Here is a 24,855-nt window from a genome sequence, read left to right as displayed (position 1 = left end):
CTCATTCTCCACATACAACACCCTTTCTTCCAGTCACATTCTGTTTAAGGTCCCCAAAGCACACACATCCCTGGGACCACCAAGGTCATAAATTGGTGGTCTGTGCTGCTCAGCAAATGCAAATATAATCCCCAAAGGTCAAATAACTCAGTTGGATCTATCCATAGACCTGCCCAGTCAATGTTTAAACCTTTAGAATAGTTTTGTGAATGTGGTGGGGTGAAATTGTAAGAGTGAAAATATTTGTAAGGGCCTATTAGTACTAGTCAAGTGGCTACTCTCGGCCCCACTTGAAGGTTTGGATTGAAAGCTCCACGTTTTCTCATCCCCAATGCGGCCTCGTCACGTGACGTCACACGACTTCCTCACTACTCCACCCGCAGCAGCCATGATGGTACGTGTTATTCACAATTTACTCTAGCTAGCTAACCTTCTTGTTTTATGTGTGCAGTCATCTGACACAGACACATTCATCAGTAAACGATGCTTACGGTAATGTAGACGGTAATGTGGCTAACGCATGTTGTCTTGTGCCGTCGTCTTCTGTTTAACGTTACCTAGCAAGAAGGGCTGGACGATGGTCCCGATTTCCTCTCGGAGGAGGACAGAGGAGTAAGTTTTTTTTTTCTTCTTAGATTTAAAAAAATATGTATTTTATTTGTCTCTGGTCGTAACAGTTAGCTAGATGAGCTATTTGCTTTATTGGTATTCTGCAGTAATTACTTATTGCATGATCTGATCAGCTGTTAGACAGGTGACAACTGACGTCAAATTTGTTGAATAGCTAACGTTAGTGAAGTTAGCTAGAGTAGTCAGCTTGACCACATCAGAAGTCAGTTGACTTCCTAGCTGGCCAGCAACTGTTACAATCCAATAGGTAGCTCCCTCTTGTTAATTGTGAACATACATAACCTTATTTTAACTTCTCACTGTATAAATAAGAAGTATATTGCCATTGCTAACTAGTAGCACATTGTATTAGCTTTCTCCTATTGTTTTGCTGGCTAGTTTGCAAGCTAAGCTAGGAAGTGCACAGCCATCATTTGACAGAGCTAACTAGCCGTTATGTAATTATTGTGTCCTCTTGGAGCATTAGCTATGTAACTAGTAAGCATTGCATGCTTTCCATTCTGTTCATTCATTCATAATGCTGAGCAATATTGTGCTAGCTTGCTAGTATAATTGGATAACAACAACATGACTTACCTTTAGTAGGCAAACAAATGAGGAAGACTGCTGTCAACATTAGTTTAAAGATTCACATACCTTCTCATTTGTATTTTGGTATATCCCTCTCCTCCAAAAGGGGGAAAACAAACAGTAGAGTCTTGCTATATCTATATCTATCATCTCTTTCTGTGGAATGTAGCCAGCTTTAGTTGTGGGGAATGGTGATTTTTGTCATTGACTTGTCACTAAATACAATATCTATTACAATATTTTACAGCCTAGGGCAGTCAATGTTGACCTCCAAACTGATGCAACACTTCAAGTGGACATTTCTGATGCATTAAGTGAGCGGGACAAGGTTAAGTTTACTGTCCATACTAAGGTAAGAGAGTTTACCTATTTGTAAATATGTCTTCCTGTTTGCCCTGACACTTGGCACATAAAAGGGCAACATCACAGATAAAACAATGAGACAGAAATTTCACCGGATGTATAAATGTGAAGCATCCGCTTGGCCGGCAGTGGGAGAAGATGGAACCAGATGGATTTTGGACTACATTTTGATAATTTTCTCATTGATGAAACATTTGATCTCAATTCAGTTTTCTGTTCCCAAAACTGGAATCTGTTATGAACAGAGTGCACTAAGTTTTGTAGACTTTACCCGTTGCAAAAGTTTTAAATATCACGTTGTTTAGAAGGAGTGCGAAGGCTTTGGGGTTATTTCACACACGCACTGCAAAGAGTAGGCGTTCCCTAACGGAAATATACAGATGCATGCTAGAACGCACCAATAGGATCTCGCTTGTTCCCATTAGAAACGACAGGCTGTGGTCTCTTGGTTTAGTTATAAAAGATCTTGGCAATAATGTGCGTTTTCTGGCTGTCTGAATCGAGACAGATGTCACATGACTTGCAAATATGTTCCTCCCCAGCAGTTGTGTTATCGCCACATTAATTTTGTCTTCTGAAACCTAGTGTGCATGTGTGCAAAATATGCTTTGTTGAAGTCATGGAATACAAATTAAGATCTGTGCATGATCACATTCCACTCCATTTTCAATGCAGAGAGAATTCCAATAGTCATTACCTTACACTTTCAGTGTAACCTCATAATGTCATGGGTTTATGTTTTTACGGCAACTTTTATCATGTTGCAAGGACTCTTGTGAAGGAAGGAATTCAATCATGATTGAAGGGGGTTAACCGTTGCCTTGACACTTGAGATCATTCTGATCCAGATCATCTGGCTTCCCCCTTTTATTGAGCTGCACATTCTAATTGTCAGAAAGACATTTTTAGAAGAGCCATAGATATGCCATACTCTATTCGGCTATGATTTTCAGTAGAATTTGTTCCACTAGTGACCAATTCCCCTCGGACTGCTGCGCAGAAGAAATATGAGCCTGCACAGAGAAGCATAAGATTCAACTTTCTACAGTTTTCCCCTTCAGTTAACACTATCAACGTTTCATTCTACTGTGGGAATTATGATCAAATAAACGCAATATTAGCCACTTTCAATGTAATATAGCTAAAGAAAACAAACTATGCAAGATTTAGTTTGCAAAACTAACTGTGCAAGAGATTTTCTTGTAGGCAGAGCGCATTGGAGTAGGATTCTATTGCATTGACAGACACGACTCAGGTCCATACTATAATTTGTCTGATTCTCTGTTATGGGAATAATAATGAATATTATTTTGTAATGTGGTTTCTTGCATCAAACACATTTTCAGTCACCTCCTTGTCTGAAGGACAATTGGATAAACAGGTTAATGTCAAGCCTTGCATGTTTTTTTTCAAAGTCTCATGGACTGTAGGCATTGAAGACCACACATTGGCTGCTACTATAGGCTGAATGATAGAACAGCTGTTTCCATGTTAAAATGTTATGGGATGTGTTTTTCTCTGCTGTTTTTGATGGTAGGCCACTCTGGTAGGCCTATATGATGATCAAATAGCCACAGTAGCCTACTTGGCCACTGTTAAAACTGTTACTTAAAGTGGGTACACCCTCTGTTTACAGTAAATGCGTGCCGGAAATTGCACCAAATTTTCACAAAGTTCAAGTTTGTGCTCAGCAGACCTGAAATTTGCTCAGTGCAACAACAAAAAATAACAATGTTAGTGACATCTGATTTCAACTGTTTTGTTTCCCAGAGCACTCTTCCTAACTTCAAGCAGAATGAGTTTTCAGTGGTGAGGCAGCATGAGGAGTTCATCTGGCTCCATGACTCCTTTGTGGAGAATGAGGAGTATGCAGGCTACATTGTAAGTACTGAGCTCCATTCTGTGGATTGGTCCCAAATAGCACCTTATAAAGTAGTGCACTATATAGGGAATAGGGTGCCATTTTGGGACTCAAAATGTTTTGGCTTTCAGGATAAGTACAGAAACGTAGTGTTTTGTAAAACAATGTAATTATTAATTGTCAATCCCCTTTCTTATTCAAACTCCCTGGTTCCATACAGTAATGAACTTAGCAAGATGTTCAATTTCAAAATACTGTACTGATTAAAGTGTTGATTCCCCATAGATTCCCCCAGCCCCACCAAGACCTGACTTTGATGCCTCCAGAGAGAAGTTACAGAAACTAGGGGAAGGTGAAGGTTCCATGACCAAGGAAGAGTTCACCAAAATGAAACAGGAACTTGAAGCGTGAGTGATTTAGAGTTCATGGACAGGTTCATTAGGGCACATTGTGTTCTTATTTGACAAGTTCAGATGGTATTACACTGTTTTAGTGTTTTCTTCCGTTTTGTTCAAACTGAACATGACCCATGTTGCTCTGACATTGTTTTTATGTTTCATTACAGTGGTTTGGTTGGGATAATTTGGTGTTATGAATACTATTGGTAATATCTAGGCTATGTCTGTGTGTTTCAGCGAATACTTGGCTATCTTCAAGAAGACAGTGGCGATGCATGAAGTTTTTCTTTGCCGTGTGGCTGCGCATCCTGTCTTGAGGAAAGACTTGAACTTCCATGTGTTTTTAGAGTATAACCAAGATGTAAGTGGGGTCATAATGACCAAATTAGGATTTTGGAGACGATTGTTGCTGTGGACATGCTCTTAGACAAGCTCGCTCTCGTTTTCATGAACTTTAGATAACTCAAAAGGTTAGTCGGATATGCCTGAAAACATTAGAATATGCCGTTCCCTTGTCTTAGTTTTATCATTGTCATTTTGTCCTTACCTTTTGTTCACAGCTAAGTGTACGAGGAAAAAACAAGAGGGAGAAGATGGAAGATTTCTTCAAGAATGTGGTGAAGTCTGCAGACGGTGTGTTAGTGGCAGGGGTGAAGGTGAGTTGGTTCGCATTTCACTCTTCTATGTAAATCCATTCATCCAAGCAAATGGGTATTGAACTTGCTTTGAGTTTTATATTATAATGAAGGCACAACATAAGCATTTCACGACTAAAACATTGTTAGCATCATGAATGGTGCTCAAATTTGTGTAAACAAATTTGACTAATGCATTTATCTTCCGACTTGTATTATTTCTAACAGTTATTACTTGTATAAAGTTTGATGTGATTGTCTTTTGGATTTCAGGATGTAGATGATTTCTTTGAGCATGAGAAGACATTCCTTTTAGAGTACCATAATCGTGTCAAAGATGCCTCCGCCAAATCTGATAGAATGATCAGGTCTCACAAAAGTAAGTCTCCTCTGTCGCATAATCTCCACGTGCTAGGTAAGCTTTTTGCTATATACATGGATTTTAATCAGTTACTGAGAAAGAGATTGTTTTGAGTAATTCCAATTGAAAGTGTTGAAATGCATTTTTTGTGAACTGTGAGTGGGACTGAGTCACTTTGGTATCATGTTTTAATGTTTGTGGAAACCAGCCTGTCTGTTTGTCCATGTGCTGTGCATTGTATTTTACGTCTATTTTTTTGTTTTATATTAATTTGCTGACAAATATGGAAATGGGTAAGTTGTATGTTTATTTGTAGTTGGGTCAGTCTTAAAGTATTGGGGATGACAGCCGACTCATTTCGAAACTTTGTCATGTTCCATTTGTAAAAATAAATGTAAATGATGAGGACAATATCTTGTATATATCCTAACAGGTAAAAGCCATGCCTTTAGTCTCTCGAATGAAAAGTTTGACAAAGCTTCAGGATACAAATTTCACTCATACATATATAGTCGTCTGTCATTTCCATGGATCAGACAGTACATCTGTCATGTCTTAAACTCCGGTAAGAACTTTTATGTATTGTAATGTACTTCATTTCCACAACATTAAAACGTGATACTATATTAGAAAAGTGACTCACTGCGTATTTGAAAATGTCCAGCTGCAGATGTTATTTTCTAAAAGATCTATGCTTGCATTTAGTTGGATGCATTTAGTACATGATTGACCGACCGTCTGTGTGTATGAGTATGGGGGTTTAGGTGTTATGTAATCTAAAGTTGTGTTCTTATGTTGCAGGTGCTGCAGATGATATCAATAGAATTGCCTCCACACTGTACACTTTAGGAACCCAGGACTCCACAGATGTGTGCAAGTATGGAACTAAATTATTTGTCCTTTTCTCCCCATATATTGTTTGCTGCCAAAACACTTTGATCCAACTGTAACTCAAATGCAACCCACTGTTTTCCAGATTTTTCTTGAAAGTCTCTGAACTGTTTGAGAAAACAAGGGTATGTTTTTTTTGCCTGGTCTTTTGATTCTATGTATAACGCAATTGTTGTGTACTTACTAGCAATGTTCAGTGAAGTCAATAACTAGGCCTATATTCACTACATGTCAAGTAGCTTCATCTATCAGCTGCAATGCAGATTAGCATCAATGACAAAATTAGTTTTGTCTGAAGTCTCACATTTCTGTTGGTGTCCTTCCTCTACAGAAAATAGAGGCTCGAGTGGCTGCGGATGAGGACCTGAAACTTGCAGACTTACTGAAGTATTACCTCAGGGAGTCGCAAGCTGCTAAGGTACAGGATCTAACTTGACCCTGCTTTTTTTTAATCATCAAACAATTATGATCAGATACGCTGGTCTGTTATCAGAGATAGTATCGACACATTTCCTGAAGAAACGTCTCCTCAACCTCCATATGTTAGCATTTGTTGGTATTAATGGATTTTTCATCAGACGGCGTAGTGTTTATTATTATTAATGTCCAAAATGGAATCTGCTGTTTCTTTCTTAAGGATCTATTGTACAGACGAGGGAGGGCCCTGGTTGATTACGAGAATGCAAACAAAGCTCTGGATAGAGCCAGGGCAAAGAACAAAGATGTGCTTCAGGCGGAGACCAGCCAGCAGGTGTGCTGTCAGAAGTTTGAGAAAATCTCAGAGTCTGCAAAGCAAGGTACTTTATACACTCACATTTATATATTTTTATACTTGTTTAAGAGTATTAACAATACATTTAATACTTTTCCAAAAATTATTCCTCCCTGTTGAAAATTAAACCAGAGTCCCAGGTTTTGCATGTAAGAGAAGCTAAACCAGATCCATGGATGTAGAGAAGTTAATCTGATAAATGTCTCTTTATTCCGGAGTACAGAGCTCATAGACTTCAAGACAAGACGAGTAGCAGCCTTCAGAAAGAACTTGGTGGAACTTGCTGAACTGGAACTCAAACATGCTAAGGTCATTTTTCATTACACATGGTTGTCTATTAAGACAGCCTAAACTGGGGCCTGTGCTTAGTAAAAGGCTGAACCTCTTTCTCTCTTTCTCCACAGGGTAATTTACAATTATTGCAAAGCTGTCTCGGAGTCCTCAAAGGAGACACTTAGGTCTTTGCCGAAGGTTCACTGTACAGGGCTTTCCCTGCTTTGGCCTGATCTTCACTGAGAAGATGGAAGAAAGAGCATATCTGGGGTCAGTTTGTTTTCAGGATGCCTGTTCGTAGTCATCACTACTACCAGAGACACCAAACTCCCTCCACAACCCACACTAAAAACGTGAGGAAGCCAGTGTGGAATACCTGCAAAATCCACACAGCACATGAACCTATAACTTTGTTTAATCACGTCAACTTTTTAATTGTTAACAATCATCGTTCTCGATGGAAATCTTCTCCCAATCTATATCATGTCTCTCCAGATTTATTATTTGTTATTATTTTACTTAGAGTAATTGTTGAGGCCAATAGTTTCAGTAAAACTTTTCTGTGATGCTGCTCAGTTACTTTGTTCAAGATGAGCTGATTGTTACTATTATTAAAATGTATTGTCACTAAAAGCCTTGTAAATGTTGTATTAGTTCTTACTGTACTGCTAATGATCAAAACGATCTTTACTAATACTTTTGTTTTCAATTATTTCATACAAATCCTGTTATTTTTCATTCCAGACAAGTAATGCTTCAGTATGTTTGCCTTAATGTAGATTAATCCTATCAAGTATAGTAAAAAAAAAAGAAAAAAAAAAAAGACCATAAATGGATACGGTTGTTTTTGTTTTCCCCCAGATTTTTTAAGTGCTCTGTATATGAATGTTTTTTTTCACTCTCTGACCAAAGCTTCCATTTATGTAGATGGAGAAATGCTGAAACAAACAGTAATACTGATAATTATGATAAAAATGATGAAACTAGTGATAAATTGTACTATTTACCTTAGAACCATTCTGAACATAATTTCATTCAATGTTTTGAGTAGACTCTTTGTTGTTAATCTATCTAGTTGTAATCCTTTCAGTTCTGTAGCTTTTATGACCCTGAGAAACATGGAAGAAAAGCCAGGGGAAGCCAATGGAAATTGTCCTTCAATATCATATTAAACTCGGTATCAACTGTTCATATTAAGGTTGAATAAAAAAAAGATGTCCACTTTTCAAACCGCTTGTAATAGGTTTCTTTCACCTTGGAAATGTGTAGTGTATTAGGGGGGGGGGGGGGATTTCATAGGGGGTGTTTGAGCAATTCCCTTTTACTCCAGTCATTACAAGGAAGAAACAGACATTAAACCAATTAATTGAAAACTGTCCGCTACTTCAAACAATTTTGTTTCTACTGATAAATCTCACACCGAACTTTTACTTTGAAAAGCGCAAACCGGAAGTAATCAAGTTAGCTACAAGATCCTGGCGTGCGTCTCAAAGTTTCCTCTGTTTATCTTTAGCTACCTCTTAACCGTTTTCGTTGGTTAGATTGTTAGAATTCTCAAAATACCAAATGAACAGACACGTAGAGGATGATTCATATGAGATAGAGGAGCCAAGTGATGAAGAAAGAGCTGAAGACAGGTAAATATTGTTGCATGTTTTGGCGTAAGCATTTGGATAGATGGCTTGCAGACTTAAGCTGGTGGTTCAATGCAAGCATTTTCGCTAGTGATGCTATCTACTAGTAGGCTAACGTGTTAATGGTTTGGGTATTGTGTTAACATTATGTTGCCTTGATTTGCTTTTAGGCTCATAAAATGCAAGCCTACTTGGACAAATCTGTGATGCAGGGTTGGGGTCAATTCCATTTCAAAAAGTGGCAATTGAAATCATTGACCTCAGTCCCCCATAAGTACTTTATTGTTGGGGCGCAAAAGTTGTGATTGTTGTTCAAACAGGATCTGACCCATTTAAAACTGTACATCATCAAGACCCCCCAATGTTGTTGCTGTATTTCCAGCTCTGAGGATGAGCTGGAAGTGCTCTTGAACGGGACCCCGGATCAGAAGAAGAAACTCATCCGAGAATACCTCACTGGGGAGAGTGAGTCCTCCAGTGGGGATGAGTTTGAGAAAGAGATGGAGGCAGAGCTAAGCACCACCATTAAAACTATGGAGTGCAAATGGTTGCCCCCTACAGCATCAGCAGGTGGAATTTCCTTCTAGCATTATTTTCATTTTTTTTGTGGGGTATACTTGTCCAATTAGTAGGCCTATCTATGCACAGTGTTCTGTTATGAATAGTGATAACACTTCAGCTGCATTTACTGAATTTGTTGGACATTTTATCTCAATAACATTGTACCGCTGTACTCATTGATAAGTGTCCATCTGTCCATCCCAGGGGAGACTTCGGGTACCAATGATAATGCTTCAACACCTGGGTTGCCAGAGCTTTATGACAACGTTTATTTTGACTCTGATTCAGAAGAGGAGGAAATAGCTCCAAGTAAGTGTGTAGCTCGGATTCATTGGTAAACCAAACTCTGTGACACCGAGGGCCGGTTTCCTGGACACAGATTAAGCTTAGCCCTGGACTCAAAAGCTATTTCAATGGAGATTCTCCATCCAGCATATTTTAAAGTTCAGGACAGTCTTATTATGTTGTATAGATACTTCAATAAAAAACATAATCATTTGATACTCTTCTGCAGGTAGTTCGTCAGGTAAGCGATGCAGGAAGCAGCGATCCATCCCCACCAACGATGAACTACTGTACGACCCTGATGAGGATGACCGGGATCAGGCATGGGTGGACGCCAAGAGGAAGAAGTAAGCAATGTATCCACATGTATCCACAACGTACAAACTGTTACAAAAGTGTTTTGGTGTGTAAGAGGTACTGGTGCATCAAGTCTGACACCAACAGGCTCTTGAACAGGTTCTATCCCCAAGCAATACGACTGATAAATAGCTAACAAAATATCTACACGGACTGAGTTTAACATGTATCTTTATTGACCTTTATTTCAGTATTTGCACTGTCTCTATGCACACTCACAGGGCCCTACACACACACACACACACACACACACACACACATAGTCCAACACACGCAAACACTCACTCCATAATTTCCTCACTCACACCTTTGTCTGTACATTATGCCTTGAATCTACTCTACCGCGCCCAGAAACCTGCTCCTTTTACTCTCTGTTCCGAACGTACTAGACGACCAGTTCTTATAGCCGTTAGCCGTACCCTTATCCTACTCCTCCTTTCTTCCTCTGGTGATGTAGAGGTTAATTCAGGCCCTGTAGTGCCTAGCTCCACTCCCATTCCTGAGGCGCTCTCATTTGTTGACTTCTGTAACCGTAAAAACCTTGGTTTCATGCATGTTAACATTAGAAGCCTCCTCCCTAAGTTTGTTTTATTCACTGCTTTAGCACACTGCCAACCCGGATGTCCTAGCCGTGTCTGAATCCTGGCTTAGGAAGACCAACAAAACCCCTGAAATTTCCATACCTAACTATAGACCACCTTCTGCCCCCAGCTGTGCCCTGGACACCATATGTGAATTGATTTCCCCCCATTTATCTTCAGAGCTCGTGCTGTTAGGTGACCTAAACTGGGACATGCTTAACATCCCGGCCATCCTACAGTCTAAGCTTGATGCCCTCAATCTCACACAAATTATAAATTAACCTACCAGGTACAACCCCAAATCTGTAAACACGGGCACCCTCATAGATATCATCCTAACCAACCTGCCCTCCAAATATACCTCTTCTGTCTTCAACCAGGATCTCAGTGATCACTGCCTCATTGCCTGCATCAGTAATGGGTCTGCGGTCTAACGACCACCCCTCATCACAGTCAAACGCTCCCTAAAACGCTTCAGCGAGCAGGCCTTTCTAATCGACATGGCCCGGGTATCCTGGAAGGATATTGACCTCATTCTGTCAGTAGAGGATGCCTGGTTATTCTTTAAAAGTTATTTCCTCACCATCTTAAATAAGCATGCCCCATTCAAATATATTAGTACCAGGAACAGATATAGCCCTTGGTTCACTTCAGACCTGACTGCCCTTGACCAGCACAAAAACATCCTGTGGCGTACTGCATTAGCATCGAATAGCACCCGTGATATGCAACTTTTCAGGGAAGTTAGGAACCAATATACACAGGCAGTTAGGAAAGAAAAGGCTAGCTTTTTCAAACAGAAATTTGCATCCTGTAGCACAAACTCCAAAAAGTTCTGGGACACTGTAAAGTCCATGGAGAATAATGGACCCAACTGCCCACTGCACTGAGGCTAGGAAACACTGTCACCAAAAATAAATCCACGATAATTGAGAATTTCAATGTCTTTTTCTACGGCTGGCCATGCTATCCCCTCACAGCAACTTGCCCAAGCCCCCCCCCATTTCTCCTTCACCCAAATCCAGATAGCTGATGTTCTGAAATAGCTCCAAAATCTGGACCCCTACAAATCAGCCGGGCTAGACAATCTGGACCCTCTCTTTCTAAAATTATCAGCCGAAATGCAACCCCTATTTCTAGCCTGTTCAACCTCTTTCATATCGTCTGAGATCCCCAAAGATTGGAAAGCTGCCGCGGTCATCCCCCTCTTCAAAGGGGGAGACACTCTAGACCCAAACTGCTACAGACCTATATTTATCTTACCCTGCCTTTCTAAGGTCTTCGAAAGCCAAGTTAACAAACAGATCACCGACCATTTCGAATCACACGTACCTGCTCCGCTATGCAATCTGGTTTCCAAGCTAGTCATGGGTGCACCTCAGCCACGCTCAAGGTCCTAAGCAATATCATAACCGCCATCGATAAGAGACAATACTGTGCAGCTGTATTCATCGACCTGGCCAAGGCTTTCGACTCTGTCAATCACCACATTCTTATCGGCAGACTCAACAGCTTTGGTTTCTCAAATGACTGCCTCGCCTGGTTCACCAACTACTTCTCAGACAGAGTTCAGTGTGTCAAATCGGAGGGCCTGTTGTCCGGACCTCTGGCAGTCTCTATGGGGGTGCCACAGGGTTCAATTCTCGGGCCGACTCTTTTCTCGGTATACATTAATGATGTATCTTGCTGCTGGTGATTCTCTGATCTACCTCTACACAGACAACACCATTCTGTATACTTCTGGCCCTTCTTTGGACACTGTGTTAACTAACCTCCAGATGAGCTTCAATGCCATACAACTCTCCTTCCGTGGCCTCCAACTGCTCTTAAATGCTGGTAAAATTAAATGCATGCTCTTTAACCGATCGCTGCCCTCACCTGCCCGCCCATCCAGCATCACTACACTGGACAGTTCTGACTAGGAATATGTGGACACCTACAAATACCTAGGTGTCTGGTTAGACTAAACGCTCCTTCCAGACTCACATTAAGCATCTCCAATTCAAAACTAAATCTAGAATTGGTTTCCTATTTCGCAAAACAAAGCATCCTTCACTCATGCTGCCAAACATACCATTGTAAAACTGACTATCCTGCCGATCCTTGACTTCGGCGATGTCATTTACAAAATAGCCTCCAACACTCTACTCAGCAAATTGGATGCTGTCTATCACAGTGCCATCCTTTTTGTCACCAAATCCCCATATACTACCCACCACTGCGACCTGTATGCTCTCATTGGCTGGCCTTCGCTTCATATTCGTCACCAAACCCACTGGCTCCAGGTCATCTAAGTCTTTGCTAGGTAAAGCCCCGCCTTATCTCAGCTCACTGGTCACCATAGCAGCACCCACCCATAGCACGCGCTCCAGCAGGTATATTTCATTGGTCACCCCCAAAGCCAATTCCTCCTTTGACATCCTTTCCTTTCAGTTCTCTGCTGCCAATGACTGGAACGAATTGCAAAAATCAGTGAAGCTGGAGACCCATATCTCCCTCACTAACTTTAAGCACCAGCTAACAGAGCAGCTCACAGATCATTGCACCTGTGCATAGCCCATCTGTATATAGCCCATCCAACTACCTTATCCCCATACTGTTATTTTTATTTATTTATTTTTTGCTCCTTTGCACCCCAGTATCTCTACTTGCACATTTATCTTCTGCACATCTACCACTCCAGTGTTTAATTGCTAAATTGTAATTATTTTGCCACTATGGCCTATTTATTGCCTTACCTCATTTGCACACACTGTATATAGACTTTTTCTATTGTGTTATTGACTGTATGTTTGTTTATTCCTTGTGTAACTCTGTGTTGTTGTTTGTGTCACACTGCTTTGCTTTATCTTGGCCAGGTAGCAGTTGTAAATGAGAACTTGTTCTCAACTAGCTTACCTGGTTAAATAAAGGTGTGGGAGAAAAACAAAACAAAAGAAAAACACATTTATACTGACTGCACATGCAAGCTGCTGCTACTCTGTTCATCTTATATCCTGTTGCCTAGTAACCTTACCCCTATACATATCTACCTCCATCACCCCATCACCAAGCTGCTTGCCTACTGTCCTGTAGCCCATCCCGGCCTTGTGCAGGTCTACAGTTTTATCCCTGATGTCCTTACACAGCTCTCTGGTCTTGGCCATTGTGGAGAGGTTGGAGTCTGTTTGATTGAGTGTGTGGACAGGTGTCTTTTTATACAGGTAACGAGTTCAAACAGGTGCAGTTAATACAGGTAATGAGTGGAGAACAGGAGGGCTTCTTAAAGAAAAACTAACTGGTCTGTGAGAGCCAGAATTCTTACTGGTTGGTAGGTGTTCAAATACTTATGTCATGCAATAAAATGCAAATTAATTACTTAAAAATCATACAATGTGATTTTCTGGATTTTTGTTTTAGATTCCGTCTCTCACAGTTGAAGTGTACCTATGATAAAAATTACAGACCTCTACATGCAAAATCGGCAGTGTATCAAATACTTGTTTTCCCCACTGTACATAACCATTTCCTTGGCACACTTGTAGAGTGTATCCATGATGTCCTTGAGGAGCAGATTCAAAGCATGAGCAGCACAGCCAATGGATGTGATGTGAGGGTAGGACTCCTCCACTTTAGACCAAGCAGCCATCATGTTCGCAGCATTGTCTGTCACCAGTACCTTCTGTGGTCCAAGGTCATTGATGACTGCCTTCAGCTCATCTGCAATGTAGAGACCGGTGTGTCTGTTGTTCCTTGTGTCTGTGCTCTTGTAGAATACTGGTTGAGGGGTGGAGATTATGTAGTTAATTATTCCTTGCCCACGAACATTCGACCACCTGTCAGAGATGATTGCAATACAGTCTGCTTTCTCTATGATTTGCTTGACCTTCACTTGAACTCTGTTGAAGTCTGCGTCCAGCAAATTAGTAGATTAAGCAAGTCTGGTTGGAGGGGTGTATGCTGGGCGAAGAACGTTCAGAAATATCTTCCAATACACATTGCCTGTGAGTATCAGAGGTGATCCAGTTGCATACACAGCTCAACCAAGATATTCATCAGCATTTCTCTGACTATGTTCCTCCATTGAGTCAAAAAAACTTCTGATTCCAGGAGGACCATGAGCTGTTGCTATCGATAAGGTGTCTGATTCATAATTTTCACCTCGAATAGAAGTAGAGGGACTTTTGTCAGAGGTTGCTTGTTGTGAGCGCTGAGGGAACTTTTTGCACTTGGCCAGATGATTCTGCATTTTTGTTGCATTCTTCACATATGATTTGGCACAGTATTTGCAAATGTACACCGCTTTTCCTTCTACATTAGTAAAGATTAGAAAAACATTTGTTTAAAAAAAAATACAATTCCATGTACAGATAAATAGTTAATCAGTTAGATTAAACAACTCCTTTGTAGGATAAATGTTTTAAAATGAATCATGTATGGAAACGGGTGAATTAATACTCCTCAGTTAGCAGGCTCAAGCAAGCTAAAACCCACATGGTAGAAAAAACAAACTAGCATAAATTGTTAACAAGTTAGAAATGATATAAACACACTTTGCTGTAGGCTACTATTTACTACTTAACAAAAAATCATGTATGTCATATGAAATATATTCACCCAAAGCATGTAGTCCTTGGCTCAGACAGTGTAGTAGTGTGGGCTCAATAGCATCTTATTAGTGTGCAAGATCTTGAGAATCAGCTGCAGATATGATGGAAGAATGCACTGTGCATGCAGAGGGTTGCAATTCCATTGAATTGGGGATAGTTTAACCAAAATATGGTTAAACCAAAAAGGTTCACTGTTATAAGATAACTTTTTTTTAATGAATTTAAGCAAAATCCCCCAAATTCCATGGCTTAACTTCCCATGGAAATTTTCTGGAAAAATTCCAACCCTTTGCAACCCTATATAGTATGCTTGCTTACTTTATTGTGTATTTCTTGTTTTTTTCTAGTAAATTGTTGGGCTTTGAGTTTGCAAGAGAGTCATTTCACTGTACTTGTGCATGTGACAAAAAATAAAAACAAACCAGGTGAAGGTTTAAAGAAAATCGAAATATTTAGGGTCGGTTTCCCGAACCCAGATTAGTAAAGCATGCTTGGTGGAGAATCTCATTTGAAAGTGCTTTTTAGTCCATGAGTAGGGTTGGTTTTGGTCACAGATGTCAATTATGTTCCCCTATTTGATCAGGTACAATGAAAAGAGAAGATTGCCATCTTCACAGAACAGAAGAGGGCAGTCCCAGGGGCTTCCAAGCAGCGATGCTGTTCTTAACTGCCCAGCATGCATGACCATGCTGTGCCTCGACTGCCAAAGGTAGGAAATTAAGACTTGTAAATTAATTTGGCTGTGAATATTGTCGAAGTCGAAATCGAAATAGAAGAAAAATGTCATTTGTCTGAGTTGACCGCTTTTTTTTGTCCACAGGCATGACAAATACAGGACACAATACAGAGCCATGTTTGTCATGAACTGCACAGTAAACAAAGAGGAGATTTTACGGTACAAAACACTCAACGAGAAAAATCTGAGGAACAGAAAGAGGAAAGGGCGTCAACCAGAGCCAACAGCGGCAATGGAAGCCACAGATTCAGGAGTGGTGGTGGGGATGGGCGGAGAGATCTACCATCCTGTCCAGTGCACAGAGTGCTCCACTGAGGTGGCAGTGCTCGATAAGGACGAGGTCTACCACTTTTTTAACATCCTCGCCAGCCACTGCTAAAATGACTGTTGCTGTGACCTTTGTGATAGCTCTGTTAAATCATTTGTTACCTGAATGCACATGCCAACATATTTTTCTGTTATAAGACAGGTGTGTGTTTTGTAAAGGTATGCAGTACAGCCACTGTCCTCCGTTATATTACGTTTACCCCTATGGTGTTTATTGTATTTTTCTTGGTATTTATATATTTTGTGTGTGCAACAAATCTACTTATTTTGTTTTTCTGAAGTTGGACCTGGCTACAACAGATATTTGGTCATTAGTACATATCAAAATAAAATGTTCACGTTTTTAATATTATTTTGTAGCTAAACACTCTTACAGAACTTTCCTCTGATTGTATTACTAGAAATAAGAAAGAAAAACATAAGATTGAGTTTATTGCAATGAGCAAAAATGTAAAGGAAATATTTCAACCCAATGTCATTGAATCATCTAAACTAGATCTTAGTTGTAGCATATGATTTGGCAGAAAGAGATTTGGTTCAGATTTATCCTAAAAGTTTTATCCAAAAGCAAGGAGGGACCAAATATGAAGGGGCCGCCGCATGGTGACATTACTGGTCCCCAGTGGGCTTAAATTAGCACCAAAGATTGTACTTTCTTCCATCTCCATTTCTTTGGTAGCAGTGTATTTTATAGAATAAGCTTTTCTTTTGAAATCTGAGGAGTCAGTACAGGAAAGGAAGTGGGAACTCCCCTTTGCGCGTCGTTTTTCATGGTATTCGTGATTGGTTGACAAAGAAAAACGTGTGATTAAACGTCATTGTTACCAGGAACTAATCGGCGATCATTAAAAAGAAGAGAATACGACGTAAAGTTATGGCGTTTGAAGATGTCTGGAAGAAAATCTCCTGGTTGTATTACCAGTATATTCTCGTCACGGCTTTATACATGTTGGAACCTTGGGAGAGAGCAATCTTCAGTATCCTTTTTGGGTCGAGAATGGTTCGAAAATAACTCGGCTACTTGGGTATCTTAGCCTGAGATAGGCAAGGTGTTGTAGTTAATTATCTTACGTAGTCGACTGAACTCAACGTTTTTCAATGTAGTTGAGCGGGGACTAGTATGGTAAATCCTAGCGTTTAGTCGGCTACACCTTGCGATATAATTTCGAGTCGTTACAAAGTAATAAACTATTACTGCTGATGGACAACCGTACTAGTCCGCCCTAGGACAGTGTAGTCTGGTGAAATTGGTCGAATTTTTACAGCCAGGTAGTAGGGCCTTGTTGCACCTGTAAAAATGCGTGTTTGCGCAACTCTCGCGATATGTGGAACTCTGGTCTCCATCTGTATTTCAAATATTCATTCCATTTGCTTTATCTGGCATAAGAAGTGAATGTGTTGACCAAAGATTTTTTATAACTAACCCACGATAGACCGCAGTTTGTCGTTTCCAATGGGAACAAATTAATCATAGTAGGCAAAACAACCAAGGAGTTATTTGCATGTATTTGCATATTACCATTAGGGAACGGCTGAAGTGCGCGTGTGCAATAACCAGTAGTGTGTGCCACAGAAAGTATTTGACTAGCCACAAAATTAAGGAAATTAGAAAAGGGGGGATTTCGGCAAGGCTACTTTCTTGCCTGCCGAACCCCCCCCCCCCCCCCCCCCCCTTTTATCTTGGGATTGCAAGGCCTGGCATTTTGGTAGCTCATGTTGACCAGTAGTGTGTGCCACAGAAAGTATTTGAATCTAGCCACAAAATTAAGGAAATTAGGGGGGGGGGGGGTGTATCAGCAACATACAAAACCAAAAGAAAAACTACTTCCCGAATGGATTCTTCTCAGGTTTTCGCCTTACAAATCAGTTCTGTTATACTCACAGACACTATTTTAACAGTTTTGGAAACTTTAGAGTGTTTTCTATCCAAATCTACCAGTTATATGCATATCATATCTTCTGGGCCCGAGAAGCGGGCAGTTTAATTTGGGCATGCTTTTCATCCAAAATTCCGAATGCTGTCCCTTACCCTAGAGAAGTTAATCGGCCGATTTAAAAAATGACAATGACAATTACAACAATACTGAATGAACACTTATTTTAACTTAATATAATACATCAATAAAATCAATTTAGCCTCAAATAAATAATGAAATGTGTTCAATTTGGTTTAAATAATGCAAAAACAAAGTGTTGGAGAAGAAAGTAAAAGTACAATATGTGCCATGTAAGAAAGCTAATGTTAAAGTTCCTTGCTCAGAACATGAGAACATATGAAAGCTGGTGGTTCCTTTTAACATGAGTCTTCAATATTCCCAGGTAAGAAGTTTTAGGTTGTAGTTATTATAGGAATTATAGGACTATTTCTCTATACGATTTGTATGTCATATACCTTTGACTATTGGATGTTCTTATAGGCACTTTAGTATTGCCAGTGTAACAGTATAGCTTCCGTCCCTCTACTCGCTCCTACCTGGGCTCGAACCAGGAACACATCGACAACAGCCACCCTCGAAGCAGCGTTACCCATGCAGAGCAAGGGGAACAACTACTCCAAGTCTCAGAGCGAGTGACGTTTGAAACGCTATTAGCACGCACCCCGCTAACTAGCTAGCCATTTCACATCGGTTACACCAGCCAAATCTTGGGAGTTGATAGGCTTGAAGTCATAAATGGCTAAATGCTTGAAGCATTGCGAAGAGCTGCTGGCAAAACGCAGGAAAGTGCTGTTTGAATGAATGCTTATGAGCCTGCTTGTGCCTACCATCGCTCAGTCAGACTGCTCTATCAAATCATAGACTTAATTTTTTTTTAAATTTTTTATTTTTTTATTTCACCTTTATTTAACCAGGTAGGCTAGTTGAGAACACGTTCTCATTTGCAACTGCGACCTGGCCAAGATAAAGCATAGCAGTGTGAACAGACAACAACACAGAGTTACACATGGAGTAAACAATAAACAAGTCAATAACATGGTAGAAAAAAAGAGAATCTATATACAATGTGTGCAAAATGCATGAGGTAGGCAATAAATCGAATAATTACAATTTAGCAGATTAACACTGGAGTGATAAATCATCAGATGATCATGTGCAAGAAGAGATACTGGTGTGCAAAAGAGCAGAAAAGTAAATAAATAAAAGCAGTATGGGGGGTGAGGTAGGTAAATTGGGTGGGTAGTTTACAGATGGACTATGTACAGCTGCAGCGATCGGTTAGCTGCTCGGATAGCAGATTTTTAAAGTTGTTGAGGGAGATAAAAGTCTCCAACTTCGGAGATTTTTGCAATTCGTTCCAGTCGCAGGCAGCAGAGAACTGGAAGGAAAGGCGTCCAAATGAGGTTTTGGCTTTAGGGATGATCAGTGAGATACACCTGCTGGAGCGCGTGCTACGGGTGGGTGTAGCCATCGTGACCAGTGAACTGAGATAAGGCGGCACTTTACCTAGCATAGCCTTGTAGATGACCTAGAGCCAGTGGGTCTGACGACGAACATGTAGCGAGGGCCAGCCGACTAGGGCATACAGGTCGCAGTGGTGGGTCGTATAAGGTGCTTTAGTAACAAAACGGATGGCACTGTGATAAACTGCATCCAGTTTGCTGAGTAGAGTATTGGAAGCTATTTTGTAGATGACATCGCCGAAGTCGAGGATCGGTAGGATAGTCAGTTTTACTAGGGTAAGTTTGGCGGCGTGAGTGAAGGAGGCTTTGTTGCGGAATAGAAAGCCGACTCTAGATTTGATTTTGGATTGGAGATGTTTGATATGAGTCTGGAAGGAGAGTTTGCAGTCTAGCCAGACGCCTAGGTACTTATAGATGTCCACATATTCTAGGTCGGAACCGTCCAGGGTGGTGATGCTAGTCGGGCGTGCGGGTGCAGGCAGCGAACGGTTGAAAAGCATGCATTTGGTTTTACTAGCGTTTAAGAGCAGTTGGAGGCCACGGAAGGAGTGTTGTATGGCATTGAAGCTCGTTTGGAGGTTAGATAGCACAGTGTCCAAGGAAGGGCCGGAAGTATACAGAATGGTGTCGTCTGCGTAGAGGTGGATCAGGGAATCGCCCGCAGCAAGAGCAACATCATTGATGTATACAGAGAAAAGAGTCGGCCCGAGAATTGAACCCTGTGGTACCCCCATGGAGACTGCCAGAGGACCGGACAACATGCCCTCCGATTTGACACACTGAACTCTGTCTGCAAAGTAGTTGGTGAACCAGGCAAGGCAGTCATTAGAAAAACCGAGGCTATTGAGTCTGCCGATAAGAATATGGTGATTGACAGAGTCGAAAGCCTTGGCCAGGTCGATGAAGACGGCTGCACAGTAATGTCTTTTATCGATGGCGGTTATGATATCGTTTAGTACCTTGAGCGTGGCTGAGGTGCACCCGTGACCGGCTCGGAAACCGGATTGCACAGCGGAGAAGGTACGGTGGGATTCAAGATGGTCAGTGATCTGTTTGTTGACTTGGCTTTCGAAGACCTTAGATAGGCAGGGCAGGATGGATATAGGTCTGTAACAGTTTGGGTCCAGGGTGTCTCCCCCTTTGAAGAGGGGGATGACCGCGGCAGCTTTCCAATCCTTGGGGATCTCAGATGATACGAAGGAGAGGTTGAACAGGCTGGTAATAGGGGGTGCGACAATGGCGGCGGACAGTTTCAGAAATAGGGGGTCCAGATTGTCAAGCCCAGCTGATTTGTATGGGTCCAGGTTTTCCAGCTCTTTCAGAACAATTATAACATAATAACACCCAGAAATACAAGCCTTAGGTAATTAATATGGTCGAATCCGGAAACCATAATCTCGATAACAAAACGTTTATTCTTTCAGTGAAATATGGAACCGTGCTGTATTTTATCTAACGGTTGGCATCCATAAATCTAAATATTCATGTTACATTGCACAACCTTCAATGTTATGTCATAATTACGTACAATTCTGGCAAATTAGTTCGCAACGAGCCAGGCGGCCCAAACTGTTGCATATACCCTGACTCTGCGTGCAATAAACGCAAGAGAAGTGACACAATTTCACCTGGTTAATATTGCCTGCTAACCTGGATTTCGTTTAGCTAAATATGCAGGTTTAAAAATATATACTTCTGTGTATTGATTTTAAGGAAGGCATTGATGTTTATGGTTAGGGACAGTCGTGCAACGATTGTGCTTTTTTCGCAAATGCGCTTTTGTTAAATCATCCCCCGTTTGGCGAAGTTGGCTGTCTTTGTTAGGAAGAGATAGTCTTCACACAGTTCGCAACGAGCCAGGCGGCCCAAACTGCTGCATATACCTGGACTCTGTTGCAAGAGAAGAGACACAATTTTCCCTGTTAAAAGAAATTCATGTTAGCAGGCAATATTAACAAAATATGCAGGTTTAAAAATATATACTTGTGTATTGATTTTAAGAAATGCATTGATGTTTATGGTTAGGTACACGTTGGCGCAACGACAGTCCTGTTTTCGCGAATGCGCACCGCATCGATTATATTCAACGCAGGACACGCTAGATAAACTAGTAATATCATCAACCATGTGTAGTTAACTAGTGATTATGATTGATTGATTTATTGATTGTTTTTTATAAGATAAGTTTAATGCTAGATAGCAACTTACCTTGGCTTCTTACTGCATTCGCGTAACAGGCAGGTTCCTCGTGGAGTGCAATGTAAAGCAGGTGATTAGAGTGTTGGACTAGTTAACCGTAAGGTTGCAAGATTGAATCCCCGAGCTGACAAGGTAAAAATCTGTCGTTCTGCCCCTGAACAAGGCAGTTAACCCACCGTTCTTAGGCCGTCATTGAAAATAAGAATGTGTTCTTAACTGACTTGCCTAGTTAAATAAACGTGTAAAAAATAAAATATATATATATTTTTTTCGGCCAAATCGGTGTCCAAAAATACAGATTTACGATTATTATGAAACCTTGAAATCGGCCCTAATTAATCGGCCATTCCGATTAATCGGTCGACCTCTAATCTATATTAATCGGTCGACCTCTAATCTATAGGCTATGCATCAAAGTACCCTATTTTGCACCGATAAGCAAATGTAATCTAAGTGACTATTCAAACAATAAACCAAACAACATTGTAGTCTTATTAAAATCTCCTTCAAAATGTTTTTGGGTTAGAAGTAATAACTACTGATTACAGGCGACTGTGAAGCTAGCCATGTGCTTTTTTCTTCATTACCAAACCATGACATATTAATAGCAGATATAGGAATGAATACATGAGCATTAATACACGAGCACCATATCAAACTGAGATAATGTTTATGTTACACCGGCAAGTATAAGAATTTTTGCCAGGCATATTTGGGGCCCCCGAGTGGCGCAGTGGTCTAAGGCACTGCAACTCAGTGCTAGAGGTGTCACTACAGACCCTGATTCGATTCCAGGCTGTATCACAACCGGCCGTGATTGGGAGTCCCATAGGGCGGTGCACAATTGGCCCAGCGTCTTCCGGGTTAGGGTTTGGCCGGGGTAGGCCGTCATTGTAAATAAGAATTTGTTCTTAACTGACTTGCCTAGTTAAATAATATATATAAATCTGATAATTTCACATGGAGATGCTGAAAATCCACTTCACTCAGTGTAGATGAAGGGGAGGAGACAGGTTAAATAAGGATTTTCAAGCCCTGAGACAATTGAGACACGCATTGTGTATGGGTGCCATTCATAGGGTGAATGGGCAAGACAAAAGTGCCTTCGAACGGGGTATGTTGCACCAGTTTGAGTGTGTCAAGAACTGCAACACTGCTGGGTTTTTCACTCTCAACAGTTTCCCGTGTGTAACAAGAATGATCCACCACCCAAAGGACATCCAGCCAACTTGGCACAATTGTAGGACGCATTGGAGTCAACATGGCCCAGCATCCTCGTGGAATGCTTTCAACACCTTGTAGAGTCCATGCCCCAACGAATTGAGGCTGTTCTGAGGGCAGAAGGAGGTGCAACTCAATATTAGGAAGGTGTACCATATTTAGCTTACCTGTGGCTTGCTGTGATTTACTAAAGGCTGCGTTTCAAACACATACAAGACACCCTCCTCCACTTACCCTCGCCTTTTGCCCTTGGGGGAATCCCCGTGGCCATCTTTGTCGTCGGTCCAAATGATTAGCCAAACAAGGGAAGTTGGCAACATAAGCCCCTCAGCCCTCGTTTTTGATTGAGTTTGCGAGTGTACAATTATGTTCACTCCAGGGCCTGAAATGCCCCATAATTCAATTTGCGATGATTGTACATCTGCTAAGAAAAGTCAGCCAAAACTTAAAACCAACATTAATATGGAGAAGTCAACATACAAGTGTTAGTAAAAACAAATGTAAATAAGTTAGAAATTGTGCTACTAATGCACATGACGGCTCAAACACGTATCATAAAAGGATTTTTCTTGGTTTGGTTAGCTTTTGGAAACGTTAGCTTGCCCATACAACTTTCCCTGACATCACACTTATACATTGTAATTTCCGATATACCTGATATAGTTGGATGGCTAGTATTCGATGTCTTCAGATGCGTTGTCTTCTAGCCAAGATATGAAATGCAATCATAATTGACTGTAGAACATATAAAGCACACACAACAGCTACCGGTGGTTCCATGATGACTGAAAACACAACCGTGGGACGAACAAGTGACACATTTCCGGGCAAGTGCGGTCCACTTAATTTGAGGGCTGTTTGGAATGCAGCCCTAGTCAATAATAGTTATAAGTATTGGTACATTTCCTTAACCTCTCTCTCAGACTCCATCCTGATATCTGTAGCAGGGATGGCTGTGTACACTGGCTACGTGTTCATGCCTCAGCACATCATGGCCATACTACAGTACTTTGAGATGGTTCAATGACACGAGTTGTACCCAAGCCTGGGCGTGCCTGTGACTGCTGTCACCATGGAATTAGAATGAATTCTCATTTTAATTTTATGGCTGTCACCTGGACCTGGAGGACAGACGGGGAGAGAGAGAACGAGGATCTCATTCCATTTCCTGGAACTATTTTTTTCTGTGCTTGTCATCATGGAAACATGAACAGTGTTCTTGGACAGGGTGGGGGGGAGTACAGAGAGTAGTCCAGTGGCACGTCTGATGTTCTAGGACATTAAACCATTGTTGTCTTACTGAGTTGCTTTGCAGTTTGCACAGCAAATGTAACGGTTTTGTTGTTTCCTATTGCACAGATATACACAGTTATTATTCACTGTACCTTTTTATAAATTGCTTTTTATGACATTCTAAATCCCTCCTGCAATTGTGATTAGAATCTTTTTCCCCGGATGGCATATTTTATTACGTATTCGTATATACAATTGTATGAGTTTGTATACATATCTGTAAAACTTTCGATTTGATATGTTGGTTAGCAAGAATGTTATATTTGTTATGAAACTAACTGAGCAGTCTCAGGATGGAAAGCCACATTTTGGGGGCATTGCTGAAGCTAACTGTGACATTATCTTTTCTTTAATATATGTAACAAAAATGACCAAATGTCTGTATTCTAAATCTCAAACAGTTTTTTTTCTTTAAACGTTAATGTTTCTGAAGTGTCATTGCTGTTGACACATGCTCTAAAATAAATCTCTTTCGTGTGGAGAATTTTGAGGCTCCAACTTGTTTTGCCATTTCCTGTACATCTAGAAAAGTCTTGAGTAAGAAATGAGTATAGTTAATTAACATCTTAAGAAATGGAATACAGTACTTGCCAGTCATTCATGATTCCATGATTCCTTGTCTGTTACTCTGCTTTGGAAGAAGCGGGTGGTAAGCGCGGAAGGTAGCTTTGCGGTTAGAGAGGCGAGCCAGCAACCGGACGGGAAACATTGGAAGGGAAGTGAGCTGGCAACCAGAGGGTTGCTGATATATAATCCTAGATGCCATTGTCTGCTGTTGTGCCCTTGAGTAAGGCACTTAACCCCCTCCCCCACAACAACAACAACAGCTCCCAGTGTGGCAGCCCCCCCGGACCTCTCCAAAACATGTATGTGTGTCTTTTGGAGGGGTTAAATCAAATCAAATTTTATTTGTCACAT

At 40.9% G+C, this 24,855-nt stretch overlaps 3 protein-coding genes across 5 annotated transcripts; all 3 read left to right on the top strand.

Annotated features, from left to right (window-relative positions):
- Positions 1 to 304: 304 nt before the first annotated feature.
- LOC129812786 (sorting nexin-6) lies at positions 305 to 7,984 on the top strand. Of its 2 annotated transcripts, none has more exons than XM_055864656.1 (14): positions 305 to 394; positions 562 to 612; positions 1,448 to 1,552; positions 3,334 to 3,444; positions 3,710 to 3,831; positions 4,060 to 4,183; positions 4,383 to 4,478; positions 4,731 to 4,836; positions 5,629 to 5,695; positions 5,795 to 5,834; positions 6,041 to 6,127; positions 6,347 to 6,506; positions 6,705 to 6,790; positions 6,886 to 7,984. In XM_055864656.1, exons 1-14 carry the CDS (start codon positions 332 to 334, stop codon positions 6,937 to 6,939), a joined length of 1,272 nt encoding a protein of 423 aa, XP_055720631.1. In that variant the 5' UTR covers positions 305 to 331; the 3' UTR covers positions 6,940 to 7,984. The 2 variants fall into 2 exon arrangements, with proteins under 2 accessions (XP_055720631.1, XP_055720630.1); XM_055864655.1 differs by having other exon boundaries at positions 5,620 to 5,695.
- Positions 7,985 to 8,208: 224 nt separating this feature from the next.
- LOC129812783 (E2F-associated phosphoprotein-like) lies at positions 8,209 to 16,176 on the top strand. Of its 2 annotated transcripts, XM_055864652.1 has the most exons (6): positions 8,209 to 8,391; positions 8,771 to 8,958; positions 9,154 to 9,258; positions 9,464 to 9,581; positions 15,345 to 15,470; positions 15,582 to 16,176. In XM_055864652.1, exons 1-6 carry the CDS (start codon positions 8,321 to 8,323, stop codon positions 15,874 to 15,876), a joined length of 903 nt encoding a protein of 300 aa, XP_055720627.1. In that variant the 5' UTR covers positions 8,209 to 8,320; the 3' UTR covers positions 15,877 to 16,176. The 2 variants fall into 2 exon arrangements, with proteins under 2 accessions (XP_055720627.1, XP_055720628.1); XM_055864653.1 differs by lacking the exon at positions 9,154 to 9,258.
- Positions 16,177 to 16,635: 459 nt separating this feature from the next.
- On the top strand, positions 16,636 to 24,421 carry sptssa (serine palmitoyltransferase, small subunit A). The gene is made up of 2 exons (XM_055864654.1): positions 16,636 to 16,801; positions 23,568 to 24,421. The coding sequence occupies exons 1-2, from the start codon at positions 16,699 to 16,701 to the stop codon at positions 23,669 to 23,671; spliced, it is 207 nt and encodes a 68-aa protein (XP_055720629.1). The 5' UTR covers positions 16,636 to 16,698; the 3' UTR covers positions 23,672 to 24,421.
- The last annotated feature ends 434 nt before the right edge of the window (positions 24,422 to 24,855 follow it).

This window comes from Salvelinus fontinalis, chromosome 16 (genome assembly GCF_029448725.1).
Source record: "Salvelinus fontinalis isolate EN_2023a chromosome 16, ASM2944872v1, whole genome shotgun sequence".
In the NCBI taxonomy this organism is placed as follows: Eukaryota; Metazoa; Chordata; class Actinopteri; order Salmoniformes; family Salmonidae; genus Salvelinus; species Salvelinus fontinalis.
This window is presented reverse-complemented; position numbering and strand designations above follow the sequence as displayed.